Genomic DNA, 23,930 nt, shown 5'->3' with positions numbered 1-23,930 from the left:
CAACCCCCTCACCCTGTCCTCGCCTACAGCACACAGCGGTGTCCTCTTACATGGTCTCACTCTAAGCCTTCCCACTCTGCCAGGGGGAATCCCGTTCCTGGTGTTTGCTCTGTTAGACATCCCTCTTTTGATTTAGTGATTGCAAGAGTCAGACTGCGAGCTTATGGAAGGGCTTCAAAAATCAACAACAGGCTTTACTCGTCACAAATTACTCATCCATTATGCGTTTGATATGATGCTAAATATGATGAAACTTCAGGTGAAGAGACTCTGGTTGAGACCTGAAATCTCCTGTAATGAGTCTGATTTCCCAATTCATGTCAGCCACTTGTAGAGAGCAGCAGGCTGAGGGGACATCTGGGACAGTTATGAGTATGTTGACAAGAGGAAATGGGGGTCACAGCAAATGGCAATTACGCATGCAGAAGGCAGTTCAGCACAATTAAAACTAATGAGCCTTCAGCCCTAAAAACCTGCACAAGAATTAGTGATTTTCTGCCACATGTAATCCAGATGGAAAAGTGCAGTCATTACTGAGCTAATACCCAACGTCACACTGTGTAATGCTGCTAAAAGATGTGGAGTCTTTCAGTAAGTCATCACTGACCAGTCAAGTGTTACAAGACACTCTCACATTACCAGGGTTTGCCCCTCTTAGCTGCTGGAACGATTGTCAAAAATGTGCAAGATTATAGTGTTAAGAGTTAGTGAAGGAAGCAGTTTAACTGGGGAGATGATGAGCAGCAAATTATGTATAACCTCTGCTAAAGATATCCACATTGATGGAGGCCTAAAAGCACAGATATATAAAACACATGAAGTACAACGCCACCACATAGCTCTCAGACAGATAGACAGATTTACAATGACAGGTGGGTGAATGGAAGCACGATGGGTTGGTAAACTGATGGATGGAAAGGGGTTAGAATGGGAGGTCTGTGGAGGGTAGTTGACAGGAATGACGCCGGACAATGTGAACACCAACACCCACCCTGGTGGTGCTGGTCACAGCTTGTCTGTCCAGGCGAGGGCTGAGCTGTCTGCGTGGGAGACTCCAGCTCCTCCACTGGGGGAGGGCCGGTGTTGAGCTGCCCGACAGGCGGCGGCCACGGTAGGTCCTTGATCTCTTTAATCTCTACTGCGAGTGTCGCCCAAGTCACCAGAGGAGAGATGGGAGGGAAGGAAAGGGACAGCAATGGGAGACACAAATGGACAACGACAAAAGGAATGAAAAGAGGGGGATTATGACAGAATACAGATAAGAGAGAGAAGGAAAAAAGAGTAAGTGAAAAATAGATAAGATTAGAAGATGCTAGCGTGGAGGTGGAGAGTTGGTTTGTTTTGTGATCCAAGAATCAGCAGTAGCTGTGGACTAGACAAGAAATATCAACGGCAGGATTGAAAAAAGAAGTGAACTTAAATAAGAAAAAAGTAGGGTTGGGTTCATCTGGGATCCAGTTCATGGTGGATCATACTACCTCATCAAGCCATTTGAAAAAATCAGTGTTTTTGTTCAAAAGATTTGGGATGAATTGGTCTCAGTGAGCAAACTGCATATCATGTTTGAGTTATAAAAGATGCTTTTAAACCCAACCCTACCCAACAGTCAGGATCTGACCTCGCAACCCAGGCGAGAACTTAAGAGCTATTCAAAAGCTTTTTTTGGGGGATGCAACAGTATGAAGCCACCGTCCAGGATGCTGGAGAAGCAGCTATGGAAGATAAAAGAAAGCACAACAAACCTCCAATGACCGGATTGAATTCAGGTTGAATTTCTGACTTAACAGAGAAGCTTTGCGCAACGTCTTGATAGCTTTCAAAAAAAAAAAAACACAAAAAAACAAATCATGTGTGTGGTGCTCCCCTCCTGAAAAGAACAAGTATTTAGAGCCAAAACACCAGAAACTACTCACATTTACAAGGTGAGAAAAACTCATCTAAAAAAGCTTGCATTGGATATGATTGAAATAAAATTGGTGAAACGTCAGTCAGTGGAAGCTTTCAAGACTTTCCACCAAAGTACACTGCAATCATCAACATGGCAGCTACATTTTACATTGTAAGTCAAATTCTCTATGTGAGGACAATGGCGGCCTCATTTGACCTCACATAAAGTCTTTAAGGAAGATGTAGACTTTCAAATTAGTTAGCTGATACTAAACCAGGGTCATTAAGAGACACTCTGTTTGTACTGCAAGAAGATACAAATTGTTAAATTTTTCTGCAAGGGCGCATGTAAGATATGCAAAATAAAAGTTTCTTTGTGAAAAGTACAGGTTCAACCTGTGCAGCTATTTAAGTTCCTTAACCTTTAGTGTTGACATATCTTTACATGTAAAATTTGTGATGTTTTCCTTCAAGGGGGTCTTTCTTTGATTTAATAGCCATCACGTTGTTTAGAGTAATGTTTATTCTACATGAACATAAAGAAGACATCTTTTCGTCTTCTTTAAGTTTTTATGGTTGTTAACGAGTTATTGCAGGGTCATATTCTAAAGCCTTATCTTCAGAGCTGACTCAGTGTTCCTTGAGCGGCCTAAGATGAAAGAACGCAGCTGTTTTAACCACTACTTTGTCACTGTCTTGTACTAGCTGGTACACAGGCTTGTGTTTACACAATGTTATGAACTTGTCTGTCTTTCACCCTGCAAGGAATTGCAGCTGGTGTGGTACAGGACAGGCTAATGAGAAGCAATATCTGCAAGGTTGATGAAGGGGGAGATTCAGAATATTCAATCCGACAAGCAATTAAAAAGCTGGGCTTGTGGTGTCAGGGGGCTAATCTAGAGAAAGGTGTCTGGAAGGAGGAGCTGCTGGCTGCCTGTCCTGATGGGAGAGGTGTGGGGAGGTGGGACTAGTTGGGCTGGAGGGTGGGGAATGAAGACTGAAGGTCAGAAGCTCTGGGAGATAATTCAACTTCTAACACTTTGGGGTGAAGTAGGGGACTCTTTTCCTGCGAGATTAAAAGCCTAATGCTCATTTCACATTGCAGATTAGCGTGTAATTGTTTGGGGCTGCCTGCTCTCTGCAGCCTTGCTGTTAGGATGAGGAGACGGTTCGGGCAAGTGAGGCTCAGTTTTACTTGGTTGCACAGCTAAATAATAGCATTTAGGTCCTGTGAAAATGAGGGTAAACTGTCATATGCCAGGTGTTGTGTTTCTTCATAAAACTCTAGGTGACTGGAATAAGATACAAAAGTCAAATATAAAAGTCAGGACTTATCCTATGATCCAAAACTTTTAGATTACTCTTCATGTAATCGCTTAGTGATGTTATGTTGCTGTCGGAATAACTGAGCTTTACAATTTTTAGCATTCAAATGCAGAAGCAAGGTGATGACACATAACGCCTTCAAAAACTGGAGCTAACACTTCAACTAATATTTTCATTTCAAGTCTTTTAAGGACCAAATGTGAATATCAGATAGAAAACATTAGTTAGAAACACATCACAACAATACAACCTTTATATTTTCTAATAAGTTTCCATCTGACTTCAGTGACAGCTTGTGCCAGGCAACATGTTAAGTTTCTATTAAAGTATGTTTCTTTGGTTTGTAATTGATGGCAGCAGTGTTCATATTTGTTTCTATGAGGAAACATGTTTCTGATCCAAAGATGACTTCATCTTTGTTAGTATATATGATCTATTTGGATAAACACACCATCACTTGTCTGCATAGTCCTAAATCCATACGAGTACACAACTGCTCCTGATCTAAAGGTTATGTACATGATGCTAAGCGGATGAAGCATCTGCCAGTCTGGTTCAGTATGCAAACATGGCTATGCTAGTACAAACAACCGGAAAATGTTGTGCAACTATCCAACGACCGGTTGGCTTTGGAGATGTGTAACACTAGAAAGACAGGGTTAACTAAAGAGTAGGGATTGAAACACTTTGTGGTCATTTATTTTACAGCTATGCTGATGGTGCAGTTCACCCAAAGAAAGAACATAACAGAGCTTAAACAATGGAAAAGAGGCATGTTGTTTCTGCATTTACCTTCTCTTTTTCCTCCACAAGCAGATCCATTTTCAAACCAGGTATTTGTTTACCCAGGCTTTTCATTAGCCCCTGGCACTTCATCACTGTAAACAGTGCTGCACCATAAATCACCGGCTATGCTTGTTTCCACCGTCGCTATTTAATTTAGTTCTGCTTAATTTGGTCGGCTAATTGCATGCATATTCAAAACAAGCTGGAAGATCGCAATGTTTATGCCACACATTATGAGCAGAAGATGGCAAAACCCAAACCTGCACCTTCTCAAGGCACGTTTGTTCCTCTGGCATCTGCATGATCACAGATAACAACTGTGTAATGCCACAGGGACATTTTCCCCAATGTTCCATCCATCACATCCAGCTCTCTTAAAATGCAAAGATGGATGTGATGGATGGAGATGAGATGACAGGACGGCGTTTACCTTTGCTCTAATCGAGGAAGAGAACTGTATAAGTGACAGCTGGATGAAAAGACTTTCAGGAGGTGGGGGATGGAGGTGCGCTGCTTCTGAGTGTATATATACAGTGTTGTTGTTGTGTGTGGCCAATGTGTGTGAGTGAAGATAAGACCTGTGGCAGCGCGCGGTGAAAGGCGGCAGGACACATTTGAGGCTCATGAAAGCGGGCTGTCAGGAAGGTTATCAGCAGGGTGTTGCAGCAGACGCTGAGAGGATGAGACGGAGCTGGGATGGAGCAGAGGAGTGTTGGACACATAGACAGCAGTGGGGAAACCGGATCAGCCGAGTAGTGAGGAAGAGAACCATGGCACCCCTAAAAACATCTGGTTTGACTCCAGTGCAAATAACCAGCACAGCACTGTAACTGAATCAATTATTTATTTTGGGACATTAGACTTGAGCCTCAGATTTCTGGGTCGTTAAGCACATGAGGATTCATTAAAAATCCATAAAGCTGCTCAAGACCTTAGGGAAACAGCGACAGCGCCTTCTCTTATCTCCTGTCTTAAATGTATGGCACCCTGCTGGCCGGGAGCCAAGTGGAGGGAGCCAAGTAGCAGGTAACAGAGGGCAAGGAGATTAAGTAACAATGGCCCTCCATGTCTTACCTGCTGTGAGGAGGCTCAGATTTCCATTGGTGGCATGTCCATGTCTGGGTGAGTGAGTGTGCCATACGCAGTGTCAAAGCACTTGGGCTGACACTGATAGACATGCCAGCACACTTTCTCTTACAGGTTTCTTCTTATGGTCAAATTCTGAAGTGTCTGCCTCACTTTTCACTTTCAGACTCATCCATCACGCACTCAGCAGCCAAGGGGAAGGCAGGAAAAAAGCTGGGGTGAGTGTGCTCAGTCTGTGATGTGTAGGGGGGTCAGAGAGGATGAGTGATTAACCAAACTGCAAGTACACAGCCCCCCTACACCCTAACAAGGCAGGGAATTTACATTCCATTGCATACCTGTCAGGAGATAGCCCAGCAGTGAATAATAACGCTGGACTGAGTGTTGTGAAGAGGCGAGTGTGCGGGCAGTGATAGGGACAGCTGGGTAAAAAAGAGGCTACAGCAGGGAGCATTACTCTGCGTCCCCTCCTCTATCATTAATGAAGACAAATAGTCTTTTATGCAGATTGTATTAGCATGTTGTACCATGGTGGGAGGGCGTAGGCTGCACTTGGCATGTGTTTAATCTCCCCCGTCTTTTTTTTTTTTTTTTTACACCCACTCCACAGTTTAGTCAGGCTGTGCATCTTTTTTTTCATTACCTACTAATACTTTGTTTGCAGACACTTTCATTTCCCACATAATTGTTGCCATACAAACTGTGAAGGTTCTGATGAGCACAGAAAAATTCTTCCAAATTCAGGCGGTGAAAGGTATCATTAGTCACCGATATTACACAGCCATAAAGTGCTCCAGCTACTACAGAATCATAACTGAGGGAAAATTGCTCTCTAGAAACCTAACAGCACATAGAGCTGTGGTTAGGCTGCCTTTAAAACAGACCATCTGCCCACAGGAGTGCTTGAATCAGACCTGAAATAGCAAAACCGGCAGCATTTGTATAAGCTGCTGACATCCGAGGACACAGCAGCATTGCTGTGGTGGAGTCAAGTAGAAGATTTTAAGGTCAACCTACAAATCTTTACAGGCAGTTAACTGAAATAAAGTTTAGATAGTCTGTCTGAACAATGAAACATTGCTGCAGTTGGCCAATTTATATGTCTACAGTCTCTTCAGTGTATACACTTCATAAATTCTCAAAACATTTCAGGGTGTTATCCCCCAGAAGTTTTCAAGAGTTGCTTATGTCCCTCACAGCATGAAGCCTCTCCTGTCAGATGAGCAGGTTGGTGAGCAGGGGAGAGTCTAAGGAGGCAGAATATGGCATCAAAGCCTCACTGCAGAAGCCATAGCACAATGTTTACATCACAATGGTGGGTGAAGCAGCAGTGAGCCATGCCACAGTGACAGGCAATGTTCATGTCAAGATCGCGTGCAAAGGGATGGATGTGAAGACATCTTTATAGTTTCATTGATTGTTCTTCTTCAGATTTTGGTGGATGTACCTTACATGCTGCTACTACCATCAGCCTCACGTGGCCCTGGTTTTAGATCCAATTACAGGTTCAACTACAGAAGGTAAATCATAAAGAAATAGGATTTTAACCCACCATGACATCCAACCCCAACCTGGATTCCACGAGGACTTGAGCAAACACGTCCATACATCTCAAACCCTCACTTACTGTAAGCTTATGACCTTATGACTACGGTCTTACGTTTCGTGAACCTCCAGTCACCCTTCTTTGAGTGTGGAGGCAAGATACTTCAAAACTGTGCGTATGAGAAATGTGATACCAAAGTTTTATAGCAGTGGAAAATCGATCGGCTGCAATTTTATTGACATTATATGTCGAGAACAGCTGTTCAGCAGGCCAGTTTTTAATCTGGTGGTTCATGCAGGGGTTTAGGACGGGGAACTCCAGGATGAGAGCTGGGTACCCTGGGAAAATCTGACCACAGGCGGTGAGATAGTCCTTTAAATAGTGCCAGAGGGGATGAGACAAGGATGACTGGTAAAGTGGGATTGTCAACAGCCCTTAAGAACAACGCACAAGCGGACTTAAATATTGAAGCAGTGTATAATTTCTTGACAGTAGCAGTAAGCTGGTTGGAAAGATCAGAGACTTGGGTGCAGGCACATCAGTTCATGCCTTGAAAGGTGGGAAACTTTTTCTAAGCCCCTTGATGTCTGGATCCAAGGCTGGCCTACCCTGACACCTGCAACAAAAAACAAGACTGCACTGATGAGGCTTGCTCCAAAGACGTCTTCCCTTATTTTCCTTCCACACAGTGAAGAATTATTTCTGCCTGAATTAAACACAACACAGAAAGAAGACGTGCAATAAATCAAAGCACTTTTTTAGACTGCAGCTTTCTTCTTTAAAAGACGACTTAAGGACTTATCAATCCAAGTCCGAGCAGACTCTTCGACACACAATAGAAATGAAATTAATCATTTTCAGAGGAGGGATGGTGGCTGTAAAAGGGAAGCTGAAAGAGGGATGTGTTCGTAAATCATGGCCTAAACAAACACTTCTGAGTGCTTGACAGAAAAATAATAAAGGAGAAAAGGAAAGTGATTAAGAATGCAGCATCCCCTTATTTAACTAATCACAGAAGGAGGCAGAGCAGCGTGTCTGCTGAGAGTCCCTCAGAGCCTGGAAAGCTGAAGAAAACAGGAAAAAGAAACAAAGTGAGAGAAAACAGTTAAATATAAAAAAGTGAGGAAAGAATAAACAGAGGTGAGGTAGATTCTAAGATTGAGCCTCAAAAATATGTTGAGATGTATTACATTAATCCATCTGACCAATTATTACTATGTATACGACACAGTGATGATCAGATTCATGTTTTCATTAAGTAACAGTGTGCACAACCATGAAGGCAAAAGACAAACAGACCAGAGGGAAAAAAAAAAAAAATCAAAATACGAATTAAAGTATAATAATAACAATGATAGAATATGATCAGATCTAGAGCTGTTAAATGAACAATCTTTGATTTATTATTTCAATAGCAATTCAGGTCACCGAATTCTTTATCACATGCTGCAGTACTACTGTTTTTTTTTTTGTTTGTTTGTTTGTTTTGCATTTAAAACAATCAATTCAGCAAATCTTATCAGCGTTGATTATTTGGATTACCCCCTGAGAGCATTTCAACTAGGCATACACCAATCAATCTGTCTGGCTGATCGATTGGTGCTGATTTCCTTAATTCTGGGGGATCGGTGATCAGTGATTGGTGATTGATGATCGGCCCATCCTTACATATGAAACTGATCTTATATACCTCCAGGAAGGTCTGACAACCAGCCATTGTTGCTTTTTGCTCTGAGATCTAAAACTTAGGACACTTTATTGGTTGTTTAATTTAAAACATAACGATTTCATTGTTTCACAGGTATTGTTCAATCACTTTAAATAAAATAAGATTGATGAGAATGAAGGTGTATGTTGTCAGTTCTAAAAAATAAAAAATAAAAATCGGTATCAGCCAAAATCGGCATTAGCAGGTCAGGCTTTTTAAAGAACGGTGATCGGCCAGAAAATTGTGATCGGTGCACCCCTAATTTCAACATTTCAGGGACAGGGGTATGTCGATTGTAATGTTGACTGCCCTGCAGTCGTTCGCCACCCAATTAAAAAATACTCAAGATGACTTTTCTAATAATAGGCTGTAGTAACTAAACTATAATCTGCCAAATGAGATGAATAGCATTCAAGTCAATTAGAAAGAAAAAAAACAATAACAAAAAGAAAAAAAAATAAAATATAGGGCTGTCAGTCTTAATTAAATCTGGATGACAAGAAACCCAATGATCTCATAAAGCTCCACTTTTAACTTCTCTGAGAAATCAAATCCAAGCACACTCACACATTAAATTAACTTTAAAAGATAGAATAAAAGGTAAACTTTAAAACTTGTTCTCAAGCTATTTAGAACACTGAGTTTTCAGGCAATGCATATTCATAATACTCTTATAACGCGATAAACTAACATGAACATATCAACTTATTAACTTATTAATCTGTATCAAAGCACACATTTTTAAGTTTAATTTCACCAAGTTGAGGACTTATAAAACCTTTAGATTCACATGTGCTGTCTGACAGTAATCAAATCATTTGTCTGTGGTACAGCGGAAAAAAACAGCCGATAAAAGTTGTATATAATCAGTGATTGGCTTTTCTGTTTTTTTTTTCTTTTAAGAAAAAATGAAATATGATGTAGCTTTTTGACCAGCCGGAAAAGTGGATATCCCTCTGCAGTGACTCAGCTCAAGGTCTATGATTGTAAAAGAAAAACAGTAGTTCAGTGTTTTTCTACCTGTAGTTTCAACTTTTAGAAGTTAGAGCCAACACAGATATACTTGCTCAGCCTGGAACACTCATCACTTCTCACTAGGAAGCAGAAATGTTACTGCACTTTCTGCACTTGTTGCACCCACATATCCACTGAAATGATGATTCAAAGAGGATTTATTCGTACACTTGAGGACTAAGTAATCACTGCACCAGCATTCAGATAATGTCATACTACTTCAGCAAATCTCTAACAACCTGATTAGCATTTTACTGTAAATGGGTGACCTTTTCAACTACTGGTGGAGTTGATTTGTAGAATGATCATTTTTGCAGTGGACCAAATCTTACATCTGCTGATAGCCTGCTAATTTGAATGTTATATCAGTGTTTAATTGCATTTTAAACTGTGCGCTTAAGATTTAAGTATGACATAAATCTAAAAACTCTAGATGCAGTGCAACTCTGAGAGTTCAAGGCATAAAAGTCTAAAATGAATACATAGAAAGACAACAGACACTCCCAAGCCCCATCTCCAATGGTACCTGTGAGGGATTTAGAGGTGCAGTCCTTTCTTCCGGGAGTTTCTGATCCAGTGCCATTTACAGAGCCCTCGTAGCTAATGCAGTCATAACAAAGCAGAGCTGTTCAAGGATAAAAAGACAAAATATAAAGAGAAAAGGGGCGATGAAAAATAGAGTCAAAGGTTGGTGGCTTTATTTTCTTACAATAAATAAAGGGCTTGGCATTTTGCTTTAAATCTGGGGTGCATATTTGTATTCCAAAGCCATATTGTTTTTCCAGGAACAGCCCTGTTTGATGTTATGGCTGTGTTAGCCATGCTAAAGCTTTAAAACCACAATGACTACCTGCACCTACATGCACCTGAACAACCAATCATGCCCCTCGAGCAGCCTAGGTATCATCTAAGTTCAAAAGGCAGCAGTTGGATCAAGACAGCAAACAGTAGGCTGGACGCCTGCGAGCGAACTAAGCAGGTGCTTTAACAGAGAATAGGAAAAGATGTGTTAACAGAGAGTTTGAAGCAGCAGCAGCAAAACCCTAAAAACCTGACAAAAGCCAAAAATCAGATTTGTTAGAGCTGGAAAATTAGACAAGAGGGTTAGCTGAGCAGAAAAGTAAGTACTTTCACATTAGATTATGTTAAAACTGGAAATTTAGAAACAGCAACCCCAACAGAAATTTATCCCTTAAATGGATTAGTTTACACGGTCAGCTTCACTATTTTGACAGCAGCAGAAGGACCTCTAAAAATGTTTTGCAAAGCAGAAAGACTTTCATTCTCTGTTTTATCCTCTGATTCAGACTACTTCTCTACCTGGATTTAAAAAATAAGATTATATCTCGTGACTTTATGCTCTCTCTGTCTTACCTGCAAAGGCTTTGGAAATCCTCTCCTTCTTCCACTCCCAGGGCTGGTCGTACTCCTCAGGGGGCCGTTCATCATCCTGTGGCAGTCGGCTTTCTCTGGGACAACGTGAGCGCTCAGGGTCTGAGTCTCCACCGTTTTCAGCTGGCTCATACGGGGTGTCGTACAGGGGCAGCTGCCTCACAGAGCCATCCTTCGCTCCTCGGCCTCCAGAACGTATTTCTAGAAAAGAGGGGAGAAAAAAGGATTTTTTAAGCTTGGTAATAAATTACTCAGGGATGAAGCTGCTTTAGCGGGGAAGAATACAGTCAGCAAATTAAAAATGTTGACTTGTGGGTCTGGATGCAGTAGCTTAACACTAACGAACACCTCTTTTAAAGGATGCTCACATATTCAGTGTAAAGGACATGGGGACACTTTTTAAATGATGACTGGATACAAAATAGCTTCTTATTAACAAAACTGAAACCATTTATAAGTCTTAAAATGAGACAGCAGTGGTAAGCCCATCAAATGTCACATTTTTCACACCTGATAAATCATTTCTGGGCATTGTCAAAAAGTTTTCAAGTGAAAATGAAAATGAAACTTCCATCTGGTCCTTGTTGAATGAATAGATGCAGTCAAACTTTGGCTGAAGTGTGTTTCAACAAGACATTTAAAAATCCAAAGCACCATCAGAACTGTACATTGAGCACTCTCACATGTATTTAATCTTCTTTTGTTCTTAGAGCTGAACCTCCCTCCAGCACCAGTCAGAAAAGTGAAACTCTACATGTTGATGGATGTGTGAGGGGCCTTTTACCTGAGGTGAATGATGGTGACAGTTTGCAGTTGAACTGCTGACAGGAATGGGAAGTTGACGAGAGTTGAAATAAGAGGATAAGAAAGAGACCTGGAAGGCTGAGCACCAGTGGTAGCACGCAGTGTAACCTCCCTGAATACAACGAAAATCACACAACCGTTTTCAACAACCTTGCCCCGGGCTGCACGTCTGCTCTGCCAGAACATGGATGAAGAGAAAGCGCCAGTTTCCTCCTCTACCTTGTTCTTTTTATGACTCCCTATGAACACTGTTTCCAATAATTAATATCTCTATTAAACCAATAGCAGGACTTACATCAGTCATGTTTAGAGACTTATTTTGGTAAGATTATGAGAACAGAACTCATCCTGTTATTTCTTATGGAAGTTGAGAAAATGCGCCTGGCTCCTGTGTCTGAATCCTCAATCCTGCCTGAAAAGACTTCTAGAAAAGTGCTTTAGCAAATTTTAAATGTAGTGTATTTATTTAGTGCTTTTTGAGTCTTTCTAGCACTCAAAGCACTCTGAAACAACCTGCCTCATTTACCCATGGCAGAGGACACTGTAGAGGAGTATCAGTATTGAATAATTCCTTCATACACATTCACACATAACTGACTTTGTCATACAGAGCAACCTGGGTCCAAGTGACTGCTGTAGCTAGGATTGACCTTACAACTCTTCAGCTAATACGCAGTGTAGTGAGGAGGGGGGTCTCCCCGGGTTAGAAGGGTCGAAAACACGACTCAAAACAGCTCGTTGCCGTCACACTGCACGTTTATTGCTTGCAGGAGAGATCAGACATCCTTCATGTGATCCTCTAAGCACACTTTTGTGAGGGTAAAACAAAAAGTCAAACAGCATGTCGATCCCGGGAAAACTCCTCGAAGTGTGTGTGTTACGTCGTTACGTCTACATATATCACCATAGTAACCCAAAAGCATTTAAAGACACACTACACAGAGAGGCGATCATTACAGCAGCCACTTTGAAAGTCTGGAAAAGTCAGAGAAAGTCACCCTAATTCTCACGTAGTTCATTAACCGAGTACTATGATTGTATGGATTTGATTGCAAGGTATGATTTATAGGGATGGGTATCTTTCGCATATAAAACGACTTGGTAGAGATGCCTGGTACCTGGCAATGAGTATTGATACTCAACAGTACCAATTTTCAGGACTTTAGCGTGTGCTAATGTGGTAAATATTTAACATACTTATTTCTTAATTTCTAAACATGTAATGCTGTTTCCATGTCCAGCATGTAAATTGCCTACTCTTCAACACTTTCACAGCCACAAGGATGCGTTTAGGTATCAAAACATGGTGCCGTTTAATTTTACCTGAATCATCACTTGTTACTACAGACAGAATTCAGTTGGTACCTATAAGGGTACCTAATTTGGTACCCATCCCTAATGATTTAGGGCAGACATGGGCAAACTACGGCCTGAGGGCCACATGCGGCCTATTGAAAGTTTTAATCCGGCCCACCGAACTTGAAAAAGTTAAATGAATAAACCTTATTAATGTTTTATTTTCCCTGCAATTCTGATGTTTTCTATATAGAGTTCACATTTAATATCAAAATATCACACAAACAATTTTGACACAATCTTTTCTTTTTTGTTTTTTCATTTTTAAAACCAGGACAAAAAAACTTGTTTTTCTGTTTTTCTGAAATTCTGTTTTTCCATTTTGGTTTTAAAACAGAAAAACAAAAAAACAAGTCCTTTTTTTAATTTATTTTTTTATTTTGTTTTGAAACAGAATAACAAAAGAACGAACCATACATGGATTAAAAATCCCATCATAATTCCATTCTCTCATAGTCTAATTTCAATTTCAAAACAAATTAAGACAGCGAAAAATAGACCGTTATTTGTTTTCTGATTTTTGATTTGAAAACAAAAAAATGAAATAAGTCGTTATCTGTTTTTCCCATTTTGGATTCTAAAACGGATATGGAATGAACAAATGATACCCTGATGGTTACCAAAGCACTCCATCTATCTGCTCCTGGTCCGGCCCCTATGTTAAATGTTAGAACCCATTGTGGCCCACGAATCAAAAAGTTTGCCCATCCCTGATTTAGGGTGTGGTAATATCTGATTCAGATGGAGGCGTTTCCTCCAAAGCGCCACACTTTTGTGTAAATATGATCATGTATGGTCCCAAAATTCAAACAGAAAAGATAAAATTCAAAGCTGAAATATTGATAATAGCAGTGCATAAAAGCACAAGGTGTATCAAAGTTTCCACTTCTCAAACAGTCTGTGGGAGAATCAGCACACCAAGCCTTGCCTCACTATTCCAAAAGTACTTCACAACCTCAGGTAGAGGCAGGAGATACCACTTGGCTCCTGAAGTGTAACCTCTTAAAATGAACTGCTTTGCAGCCTGAACCACTCATCCAAGCATTTCAGACTGAGAAGCTGCTGAACTCACAATGTGAGAGATTCATCCACTGTGGTGGTCGGCTACAAAGAAATGAGGACATAATGGCATTTCAACATGTGCGACATGAACACAGTGTAGAAATGCACTAAAAACTGCAGTATAGACACCAGTCAACACTCAGAGGAACATTTCCAGAGATGTGAAGTATCAGTGTTTTGGCTTTTGAAGTGTCCTGTTTTCTCTCTGTATACATGTCAGAGCATAAATAAATAAGCACGCTCTTGAAGGATGGGATATGTAATCTCAAACAGCAGTGAAACTGATCTCAATGCTTGAACAATGTTGTGAAAATCTTTAAGAAGAAAACATTTTAAATTTTGAGAAGTTACCTGAGCATGACTCTGAATTAATAATGCATGTTGAGATAAGAACAACAATCCAAACGCTATTTTTTTACCTCATAAAGCAAGCCTGCTCAACATCACCAGACTTTAACTCAGATGCTGCAGCTCTTTTTTCTCTCCATGTGAGGAGGTGAAACAGACTCAACTTCTAATGAAGCATTATGCCCTCGTGAACTCTTCTCTTCTCTTCTCCCTCATCTTCGTCCTCCGCCTACCCACCACCCCTCTCCCATCTCCCTCCACTCATATGAAGTTGTTAGCAGCCTGCACCCTTCCTCTTGGGCCACATGAAGCTGTTAGTGGCTAGCAACACCATGGAGTAATGCGAGGTGAAGAGAATGAAATATTATGCCACACTGCTGCATAATTGCCTCTTAGCCCAGGGGAGCTCTTGCGGAAAAAATGAGCATTGCGTTGAGCCTAATGGAGCTACCCGCTGGTGGTGGTGGTGGTGGTGGTGGTGGTGGTGGTGGTGAGCGGAGGGGTAGAGTGAGGTGAGGCTGCCAGGTCCCGCATCACAACCTAATCCTGCATTAGGCAAACTCACCCTCTTTGATCTCGCAGTGGTTTTACGAGATCCTGGCATGATTAGGTCCTAGCTCCCCTGCAGAAGAACAAATAGCACCAGAGGAGAGTGAGAGAAGCTCTGAGAGAGGGTTAAATGAGAGTGGGAGGGGAGGAGGGTATTAATGGAGGGGTGTAAATCCAGTGGGAAGAGCCCTTTAATTGGAGGCACGCTTCCTTCGATAAACTGCTGCGATGGATTGAGACTCCTGGCAGCTCCTGAGGATGAAACCTTTGCTTTGGAGTTAGGAGTCCTGTTGACCCGTTTTTATATCCTTCCTCCTTCAAATCTTCCTCATTTTCCTTGTTTCCTGTCTTCTTTTCTTTCGTCCTGCTCCTGTTAAGGCATGCTGGGTAGAGTGGGTGGGGATACATCTGTCTAGCAAATTACAGTGATTGGCATGGAAGTGGGCTTGCATGTTGCAACACAGCTGCAGTCTATCGTCTGTCTTGACCTCTGCCCTCTCTTTAGAGTCAGAGGTCAGACACCACACCCTCCCTTGATGTCACAGTTCCTGTCCAGATGCTGGACTTCCTCTATTTAGCTCCTTGAAACCAACTTCCATACCCTAAAAAAGCAGACTGCATCTTGTTTACAACTCCAAGTAATTAGAGCTGGGTACCTTTCATATTTGAAACGATACGGTACGGATGTCCGGTACCTGGCATTCGGTACAGGTACTCATGGTATCAATGGTACCAATTTTTGGTACTTTTTTGTGTTTATGTGGTAAAAAGGAATCAATTTGTTTAATCATGACATAAATTTCTTTCAACTGAACATATTTATTCTTCAAGATATAACCTTGAAATGCTATGTTCATGTCCAGCATGGAAAACTGCTTCCTCTTTCATTCTCTCACAGTCACAAGGTTGCGTTTATGTACCTAAACATGGCACCTTTTGATTTTACGTGAATCGGTACCTGGTACTTTTGACAGAATTCGGTCAGTACCAATAAAAGTAACTAATTCAGTACCCACCCCTACAAGTAATACGTATATTGTCAAAGTTTGAGAGGCTAAAGTAGTTTTAAGGTACAATTTAACATCTAGAAAGTGTGCTGTACTCAACGGGGTGGCAACAGTAAAGTAGCAGCAGCAGCTCTGACCAAAACCATCTGTTAAGGGCCAATAAAAAGATCCCAGAGCGACAGCGCAGCAAACTACTGAAAAGCAAACATCTGCATGCAAACTACACACCACTGTGTTCAAATGAGAAAAAAAAAAGGAGAATCAGTTTAATGTTGACTTCCCCTAGTGAGCAAAAATTCTGAAATGCTGAAAAAGAAAAATCTTTGAAACAAGAGACTGATCTAGTCTTTATCATCTTTCTCTCTGGTTCATGAACTAGAAAGATTAATCCTATGGGAGAGAGGGGGAGAAATATATTCATTGCACTGAGGCTCCTGTTCCACTCCAGGCATATTATCATGGCAGCTCATGGGCTGAAAGAGAGCTCTGGATTAAATCAGAAAACATTAACTGCAACCAACCTGGCAGCCGCATCCTGCTGCACATAAAGGACTGACCACGCCATCCACCCATCTTCATCATCATCATCCTCTTCATCCTCCAGACCACTCCAGTCTCACTCATCCCTCGACTCCATTACTGCCAACTACTAAAAGTGATTGCATTTGCAAGAAATTTGCAAACAGCTGCATAACTGTGCTTTTATTGCACGGCTAAAGCTTCTAATATTTTAGGGGAAAACACATTTATCTGTCTCCGCATGACTAACACCCACCCACTCCCACTGAGCCAGAGAGAATTTGCTGCCGTGAAGCCTCCGCAGGGGCAGGGTGAATATCTGGGTTTGATTGAGGGGATCTCTGGAGCACAAGTGAAGGATTAAATGTGATTGACTTTACACCTCAGGAAAACAATGGCCAGAAAATACTGAGGCTTCAAGGATTTACTCTGCCCGCTCTGTGTGCTCAGACACTCTTAAAGAAATACTGAACCTGTGGATCTCGGATGATTTCAGAGAGCTTGGTTATTCAAAGGGTGGATTGCTGCCAAATGCATTTGAAAAATATCAATAAGAAAAAAAAGAGTAAGTGTAGATACATTAGAGTGAAATGCTTTGCACTGTTTTAAAGGATTAAACAGATAAATGATAAAGCAGACGCTCAATAAAACCATGCCCTGCTCCTGAGCTCCTGAACGATAATGTTTGAAATGTATCAGAACAAACTTCGACACACTTGCCCAGCCACTTTCGTTCCATAACAAAGACTCACAAATACTGCAGGGTTGATTACTGAAGCGTCTGCAGCAGAGGTCATACGTAGCAAGGAGCTTTGATTTCATTTGGTTTGATTGCACAGGTCTGTGAGGAGCTAACACGGCCATTCTTGTGATGTTGGCTATCAGGGACTGGAGCTGTATCAGGGGGCCACCCACAGGTATTGTGAGGCAGTCGGAAAGCTGGATGACAAGCAAGGGTGTTAGCTCCTTGACCCATGGCGGCCTGCTGTTAAGTGTCATTCTGCATAGCGAGTGACGCTGTGAGGAGGTTATAGCTTTCCTCTGCTCCCCGCCGCTCCCTGCAGCCCTTTGGGAGAATAGTTACGATAAGCAAAGACAAAACAATCCTGTCAGCTTTGTGCTCCTCTTTTGATTTTACTTTCATGTCTCAGAGTGTTTGGAAGGAACACGGGCGGCAAAGACAAAGGAATAAATTAGCATGTGTGCTTCAGTTTAATCCTCTTTTTACGGCCAACTTCATTACAACATTCCTTACGTTGTTTGATATTTAAACAATTAGTAACGTGTCGTAAATGAAGAAGCTTTAAATGTTTACAGTCATGCTCCTGCTTGTCTCTGAGTGTGACAGGCTGGGCCATGCTGAGGCTCCATCAGCCTCCTGCAGATAGAGGAGAAGCAGCCGTGCCGTTTGTTTTTCAGTCTCCTCTTACTCCTGACTCACACTGTGCCAAACTTGTGGTGGGTAAACTTGGAGGCCTGTGCCACACACACACACACACACACACACACACAAAACAAAAAACTGTATTTATATGTGTAATTTTGGGAAGCCTGGAAGCCAGTGAAGTCTACTTGTGCTTCGCCCAGAGAGGAGAGTATTTTGGGTCATGCTGAGCTATTTTTGGTTTGTACTTTCTTGTAACTCTCTTTCTGTTTCAGCTGGAAGCCATACTTTTTGGGCAATATTAATGAGGATGATGAGAAATCTAAATAGAAATCTTAATTGTGCAGCAGGTAATGTACTAACCCCAGGACGGGATGACTGTTGGGTGTGTGCATTTGTGTATGTGTTAAGTTTTCCCATAAGCCCAAAGGAAAACAGGAGATGAGGAGTCATCCACAACACACTGACATATGGATTCATCCCCTTTACAGAGGCAGTGGAATAAGTCTAAAGAGACAGCACACAATAAGCAGCAAACAAGAGAGGGGCGGGTGATGACGGAAGTAAGCCAGACAAAGTATCAGAGAGAGAAAGAGCAGAGCACTGAGGAGAGACAATGGGGATGTATGAATAAAAAAAAAAAGAGAAACAAACAAAAGCGACAGGGAGTGAATAGAAAAGGGAGGAGAAAAATGCTAAATTAGTGACAGGCAGGTGATGCAAGCTCGTCCTGGAAGAGGAAATAAACAAAGAGACCTCGACAGAAAGTCAAGGAGAGTGATAGGGAGAGTGTGGGAGAAACAGACACAAGAGGAGAGTGGCAGGAATAATAAATATGCACATCAATGAAGGGCTCTTCATAGCCAGCAGCTGATGAACACACAGCACTTGAAAGCTCACTACTGAAAATAACTCTGAAGTGACTTATGAGTTTCAACATTCACCAACCTGATCTTCAATAAGCTTATGTTAAACAGGACGGCACTTTTTAAATCACCATTTGGCAACTTTAACATCACGTACATTGTCTTTAATGTAATCTCTGTAGCTTCTGCCTCTGGCTTTCTATATTTACATCATTAAAATGTGTTTTCTTTAAACTATGCCCATGTGAACCACCTTCTCTCTGGCATTCCTCTGTTAGTGCATACAGGAATCTGTTTGTGAATGCATATGCATTTCCAACCTGCAGCACACTTAGTCTTCATGTTGCACGTTCAGCAACAGAGTGTAAAATCTGAGTTTTCCTCGAGGGGATCCAAATCCCTTTAGGTGTGTTTGTATGAAGAATGAAGCGCTACAGCTTTTTCCAATGAGCATGTTTATACACAACAGCAAGTGTTTGCATGTTGATGTGTAATTGTGGCATCTCAGCTTGCTAATATTGCTGTATGAAGAGAAAATGGGACTGGCATCAATTGTGTAAGTTGGTTTAACCTAAACAACTAAGTAGAAAATCACGTTTTGGACAAATTTGACCTGATTATTAAGGATGTCCTAATACAGATTTTTTTTACTTCCAATCCGATCTGATTTTGTCATGATATATTTTGCCGATACCGATTCAATATCTTTCTCTGATAAATGCTGTACTCTGTTGGGTGATCCCGTTGAAAATGAGTCATATTTGTTGTATTAAAGTGAGCCCTGTTGGTACCTCCTTGAGGAACACTCACTATACAGATGCAGCAAGACGCTGTTTCACTATCATTGCTTTCCAAAGTAAAGTAGTCCCACAGAGGGGACATGTTTGCACACTGATTTGATTTACAGCAGCCATTAAGCCTTGCAGTGCTGAAAACACATGAAAACTGGATAGGTCCCAATCACGTAACTAAATCCGATGCAATCTGATTCTCCAAAATATTGGGGGCCAATACTGATCAGTGAATCAGATCGGGACCAAGGTTAAAATAGTTTTGGATTTGTCGTTATAGTTTAGTGTTAGTTAGTTTTGACATTTTTTTTCCATTACAGTTTAGTTTTAATTAGTTTTAGAGCAGGCATTCTAGTTTTTATTTAGTTTTTATTTTTGCAACAAGGCTTAGTTTTAGTTTAGTTTTAGTTTAGTTTTTGTTTTTTCATACCTTATTAACCAGGTGCAGGATTCAAAAAGGTCAGAGTAAATATTTTGTAATACTGTTTATTTTCCAGTCCATCATAGTGCTCGCTGCTCAGTCAATGCTGATACTGAACTGTTGGCTGCTGCCTTAAACACAAGAAAATAATATAAACTTAATATAAAAAACATAAACATGAATTATATAAAAATAATGTTAACATTAATTACAAAAAAAACATAAAAATAAATTATATAAAACAATATGATATGAGCTTTAATAAACTTGGACTCTGTAACAATAAAGGCAGACTCAGATGAAATTAACTTATTACAGATGCTCTGATTCATTGCTCCACTACGTTTTGTCGCAGCACAGCGCACAGCCAGTCAGTGCAGTAAACAAGCACGTCCCAGTACGTCGCTATGATGGTGCTGTATGGCACTGACAACTGCTGAAAACTGTCGTAAAATTGGTTGGGAAAATGTGTCGGATTAATTTAAATCTTAAAGGCTTTTAATATTGTCGAAAACGAAAACTAAGGACATTTTGTCTATAATTTCGGTTAGTTTCAGTTAGTTTTATGAACACAAGATTCAGCAAAAGTTTACTTATCGTTTTTGTTTTCTTTTCTAGTTTTTATTAGTTTGAGTTAACTGCAATGTATTTTAAATTTTAGTTTTCGCTTTTAGTTTCGTTTAGTTAACTATTATAACCTTGATCGGGACATCCCTACTGATTATGATGCCAAAGAAGAGTTTAAGAAATCTAATGGTCTTGGGACAGTAAATGCACCCAACTGCCTTTAAGACTTATAAACTTTCATTTTAGTTTCAACCTCTTGATGACAATGTCAGGAGTAATGAAAGCCCTGATAAAGTTGAGTTCATCCTTTCAGACAGAGCTCAGGGTTGAGTCCCACAGACAGAACTTAACTGGATTTGCGGCTCATTATGATGAGATTTAACACCATTGAGCGACTCCTCGTCATTTGATGCTGTGTGGTGGTGCTACCTACAGAAGGCCTCCCCATGAGAAGGCCAGTTCACTGCACGGACAGTGGTGCTGCTCCTATGCACAGTGCAACTCCAATTACAGCTCATTAGGACTGAGGTGAAAGCTCATTAATAGAAGATGAATGGAGACAGCAGCTTGGAAAGGTGCCCATCTACCTACATGAATCACAGGATAGCCCTTGCAGCTAACTTGTGCAGCTTGGCAGCAAACAAACAAACAAACAAAGAGACGAGCAGTAGATCAGCATGCGTACAAGGCGACACCAAGTTAAGATGTGATCAGTCATTTCCCGTTGCCGTCGATTGCACTGCAGTAATAGAAATTCCATTTGGCCGACAGTCAGACACACAGAAGCTGGATTTTTCTTCCTGACACGCACTGAGAAGGACTTAATGCCAAGCACTGACAGGCTGCCTGGCTGACGCTGTTGGATGCTGAGGGTCCCACAGCCTTGAGGGAGAGGAGCTATTTTTCTGCAGGCTTTGGTTCTGAGCTGTGCTCGCTCTGTCGCTATTGTTCCTGTGCTGAGATAAGACCGGCGGTGGATTAGAGGAGAGTGCACCCAGAGTTCAGGTTGTGTACAGCTGCAGGAGAAGAAGACAGCACAGGAATGGGATTGGTTCTGGGAAGGGGACTGGGAGGAGGATTGGCAATAAATAGAGGAGAGAAGAGGAAGGAAATGAATGGAAAGACTTGTCAGCCATGCCAGTGAATGGCTCTTGTCTTGATGCCTGATCTGCCTGTGTGGTCTCACAGGAAGAAAAAGACGGAGTGTGACGGCACGTGGACGTGCCTATGATGAATAGTCACTTGGTGCCCTCTCCTCACAGGGGGTAATAGCCCATTAATCGTGATAGGCCTCCAGCATAGACCCACTCACCAGCCCCCTACCAAATCTGTGCTTCAACCTTCAACTGGCTCACATTGCTCCAGGGGACGTCAAGACTGCTCATCGGCTCCTCTCGGTTGGAGAGATAGGATTGTGAAAGGAATGACATGGGGGAGAAAAGTCTTATTGGTGGCACAAAGGGAAGGCTGTAGCCAAAGATTGGGGATCGTACAGACACGGGTCAGAAAAAGGTCAGTGAGCATGAACTCTCAGCAACCACACTGACATTTACATTTGAGCTTTTAAATGTCAGTGCAAGAAAGCATCAAGGTTAAGGATGGTCCTTGACTCAACTGGACATTGTCATGAGCTGGTGAAGCGTTTCCAGTGAGTGCAGGACAAACTCATCAACATTTTTCTCCTTGCATTCTGCAAACCTCAGACACAAAGAAAGCCAGAGCAAAGCTGTAGACTCTAATAAGCACCTCAGAGGATTCTCATTCTTCTGAAATCCACCTTTTTTCGACAAATTTCTTTATTTTGTGATAATCCGATAATCTCTCCCCGCAGCACAACAATGCATACAGAGGCTGCAGCGAGGCATCTGTGGGAAACTAAGTCCTATCACCTCCACGCTGAGCAGAGCTGACAGTCATCGTCCTCTCCTTAGGCTGCCTCTCATTAGCGGAGATGGATGTATGCTCAAACGCTGACATATTTTGCTCACAAACTGGGTTACAAACAGAGAGAGGCAAATCTTCTCTCGTGGCTACATTACACAGCTGAACTCTGTATGACCCCAGTTTCCCCGTTCGTAATTGGCCAGGAAGTCTAAACTGTGGTTCCTACTGCTACTACACACCATGAACACTTAAAAAATAAAGCATAAAGCCACTCATGCTATTCCTGAACTTCAAAGTCAGGGCTCATTATGAAGGATATCAAGCATAAAATGAAGATGAAACTGCAGCAAATTATGAAAAAAAAGCGTAAGTAGTTCAACGGAGAGACATAAATATTCATCATGTCAAAAAAGAGGTTGCATCCGCCGGCAAAAAGGGAAGCAGAGAGGGAGTCTCTGGAGCGCTTGGTATTGATTTGTTCCCTTTATTTATCTGAGATGGCCACTTCAGCTGGAGCCACGTTGTGACCTGTTTACCAATCCTTCCAGTCGGTCCACAGGACGTGCACGTCCTCTGGGAGGCGTGCATTATTTCAGCTCTGGCAATGCAAATAGTTACACAGTCTTTTTTCCACGCATGTGCTGTTTTGACCTTCAGATGAGCGCTGCCTCTCTGTGGGCGACAAACCAATACACAAGGAGCAGGTAAATACAGTACGGGTGGATTAAATCAGTAAGCTGCTAACTGTGTTTACAGGCATGTGTGTGATCTGATTCTGGTTGTCCAGAATCTTAACGTATAAATCAAAACATGACCCAAACTGTTTATACATGGGAAACTGTGACAGACTTTCAGGAAGGACAGAGAGGTTAAAGGCTTCAACTGTTTCAGTTGTTTTTTTTGTTTGTTTTTTGAGGTGCTGTTTAGTTAAGGCTCATTTATGCTCAACATTAAATATGGATCTGGATACTGAACAGCCTTCAGTCCGTGCTCTCCGTTCTTTTTGTCTGTATTTCTGCACGTTTCCATAAAGCTTACAGATACGGGCAAAACGGGGCAGTACCAGCGCAAACCATGGGGGCAGTGTTGCTGTAACTACCTAATACGTAGCTTTCGTGAGACACGAAAAAGAAATAACATCTTGTATTTAACAGCCTGACCAACCACAACGCTCCATTTATGTCTTTTATGCAAGAGGCACATCAGCAATACCTCTTTCACTGACGCCATGTTTATTTTTGAGTTTGTTGTTGTCATTAACTTTTGACTCTGGGCTGCTCCCCCTGGTGGATGTATTAGTTCACAGCAATGGAAACAATTGTAGCATGAGGGTACTACGAGTGGATTGAAGTTATATCTATGTTTGCAAATTTGTCAATTAGACTTTTAGGAAAAAAAGGCTCAAATGTGATTTATTTCTTCTACTTTCTGTAAGAAAATCAAATGAAAGTAAAAGGTCTTGAAAAATTTCTGATTATTTAAGAGCACCAGCAGTTTAAAACCTACACAGTGTGGCCCATCCCTGCAGGGTCATTTTTCCATCGAGAACGTCTAATCAGCTGGTGCATCCTTTTCTTAAGTGAATTTAATGCTCCTTGATTCCTTTTTAGCAATTTTGTAAAATATT

General features: G+C 41.4%; 1 protein-coding gene across 4 annotated transcripts in view; it reads right to left on the bottom strand.

Annotated features, from left to right (window-relative positions):
* shf (Src homology 2 domain containing F) overlaps positions 1-23,930 on the bottom strand; it is a 104,930-nt gene that overhangs the window by 14,835 nt on the left and 66,165 nt on the right. The window contains exons 3-4 of one of the 4 annotated variants that reach the window (XM_074666595.1): positions 10,728-10,946; positions 9,880-9,978 (exon numbers count right to left, since the gene is read on the bottom strand). In XM_074666595.1, coding sequence (XP_074522696.1) covers positions 9,880-9,978; positions 10,728-10,946 — 318 coding nt within the window. Of the gene's footprint in view, positions 1-991; positions 1,139-9,879; positions 9,979-10,727; positions 10,947-23,930 lie in introns of all 4 variants that reach the window. The other 3 variants (XM_074666594.1, XM_074666593.1, XM_074666596.1) reach the window with 3 other exon arrangements.

Source organism: Halichoeres trimaculatus, unplaced genomic scaffold (genome assembly GCF_033239565.1).
Source record: "Halichoeres trimaculatus isolate MK-OKI-2021-1 unplaced genomic scaffold, fHalTri1.1 fHalTri1_scaffold_3, whole genome shotgun sequence".
NCBI classification, from domain to species: Eukaryota; Metazoa; Chordata; class Actinopteri; order Labriformes; family Labridae; genus Halichoeres; species Halichoeres trimaculatus.
The sequence above is the reverse complement of the archived record's forward strand: the minus strand, read 5'-3'. Positions and strand labels throughout refer to the sequence as shown.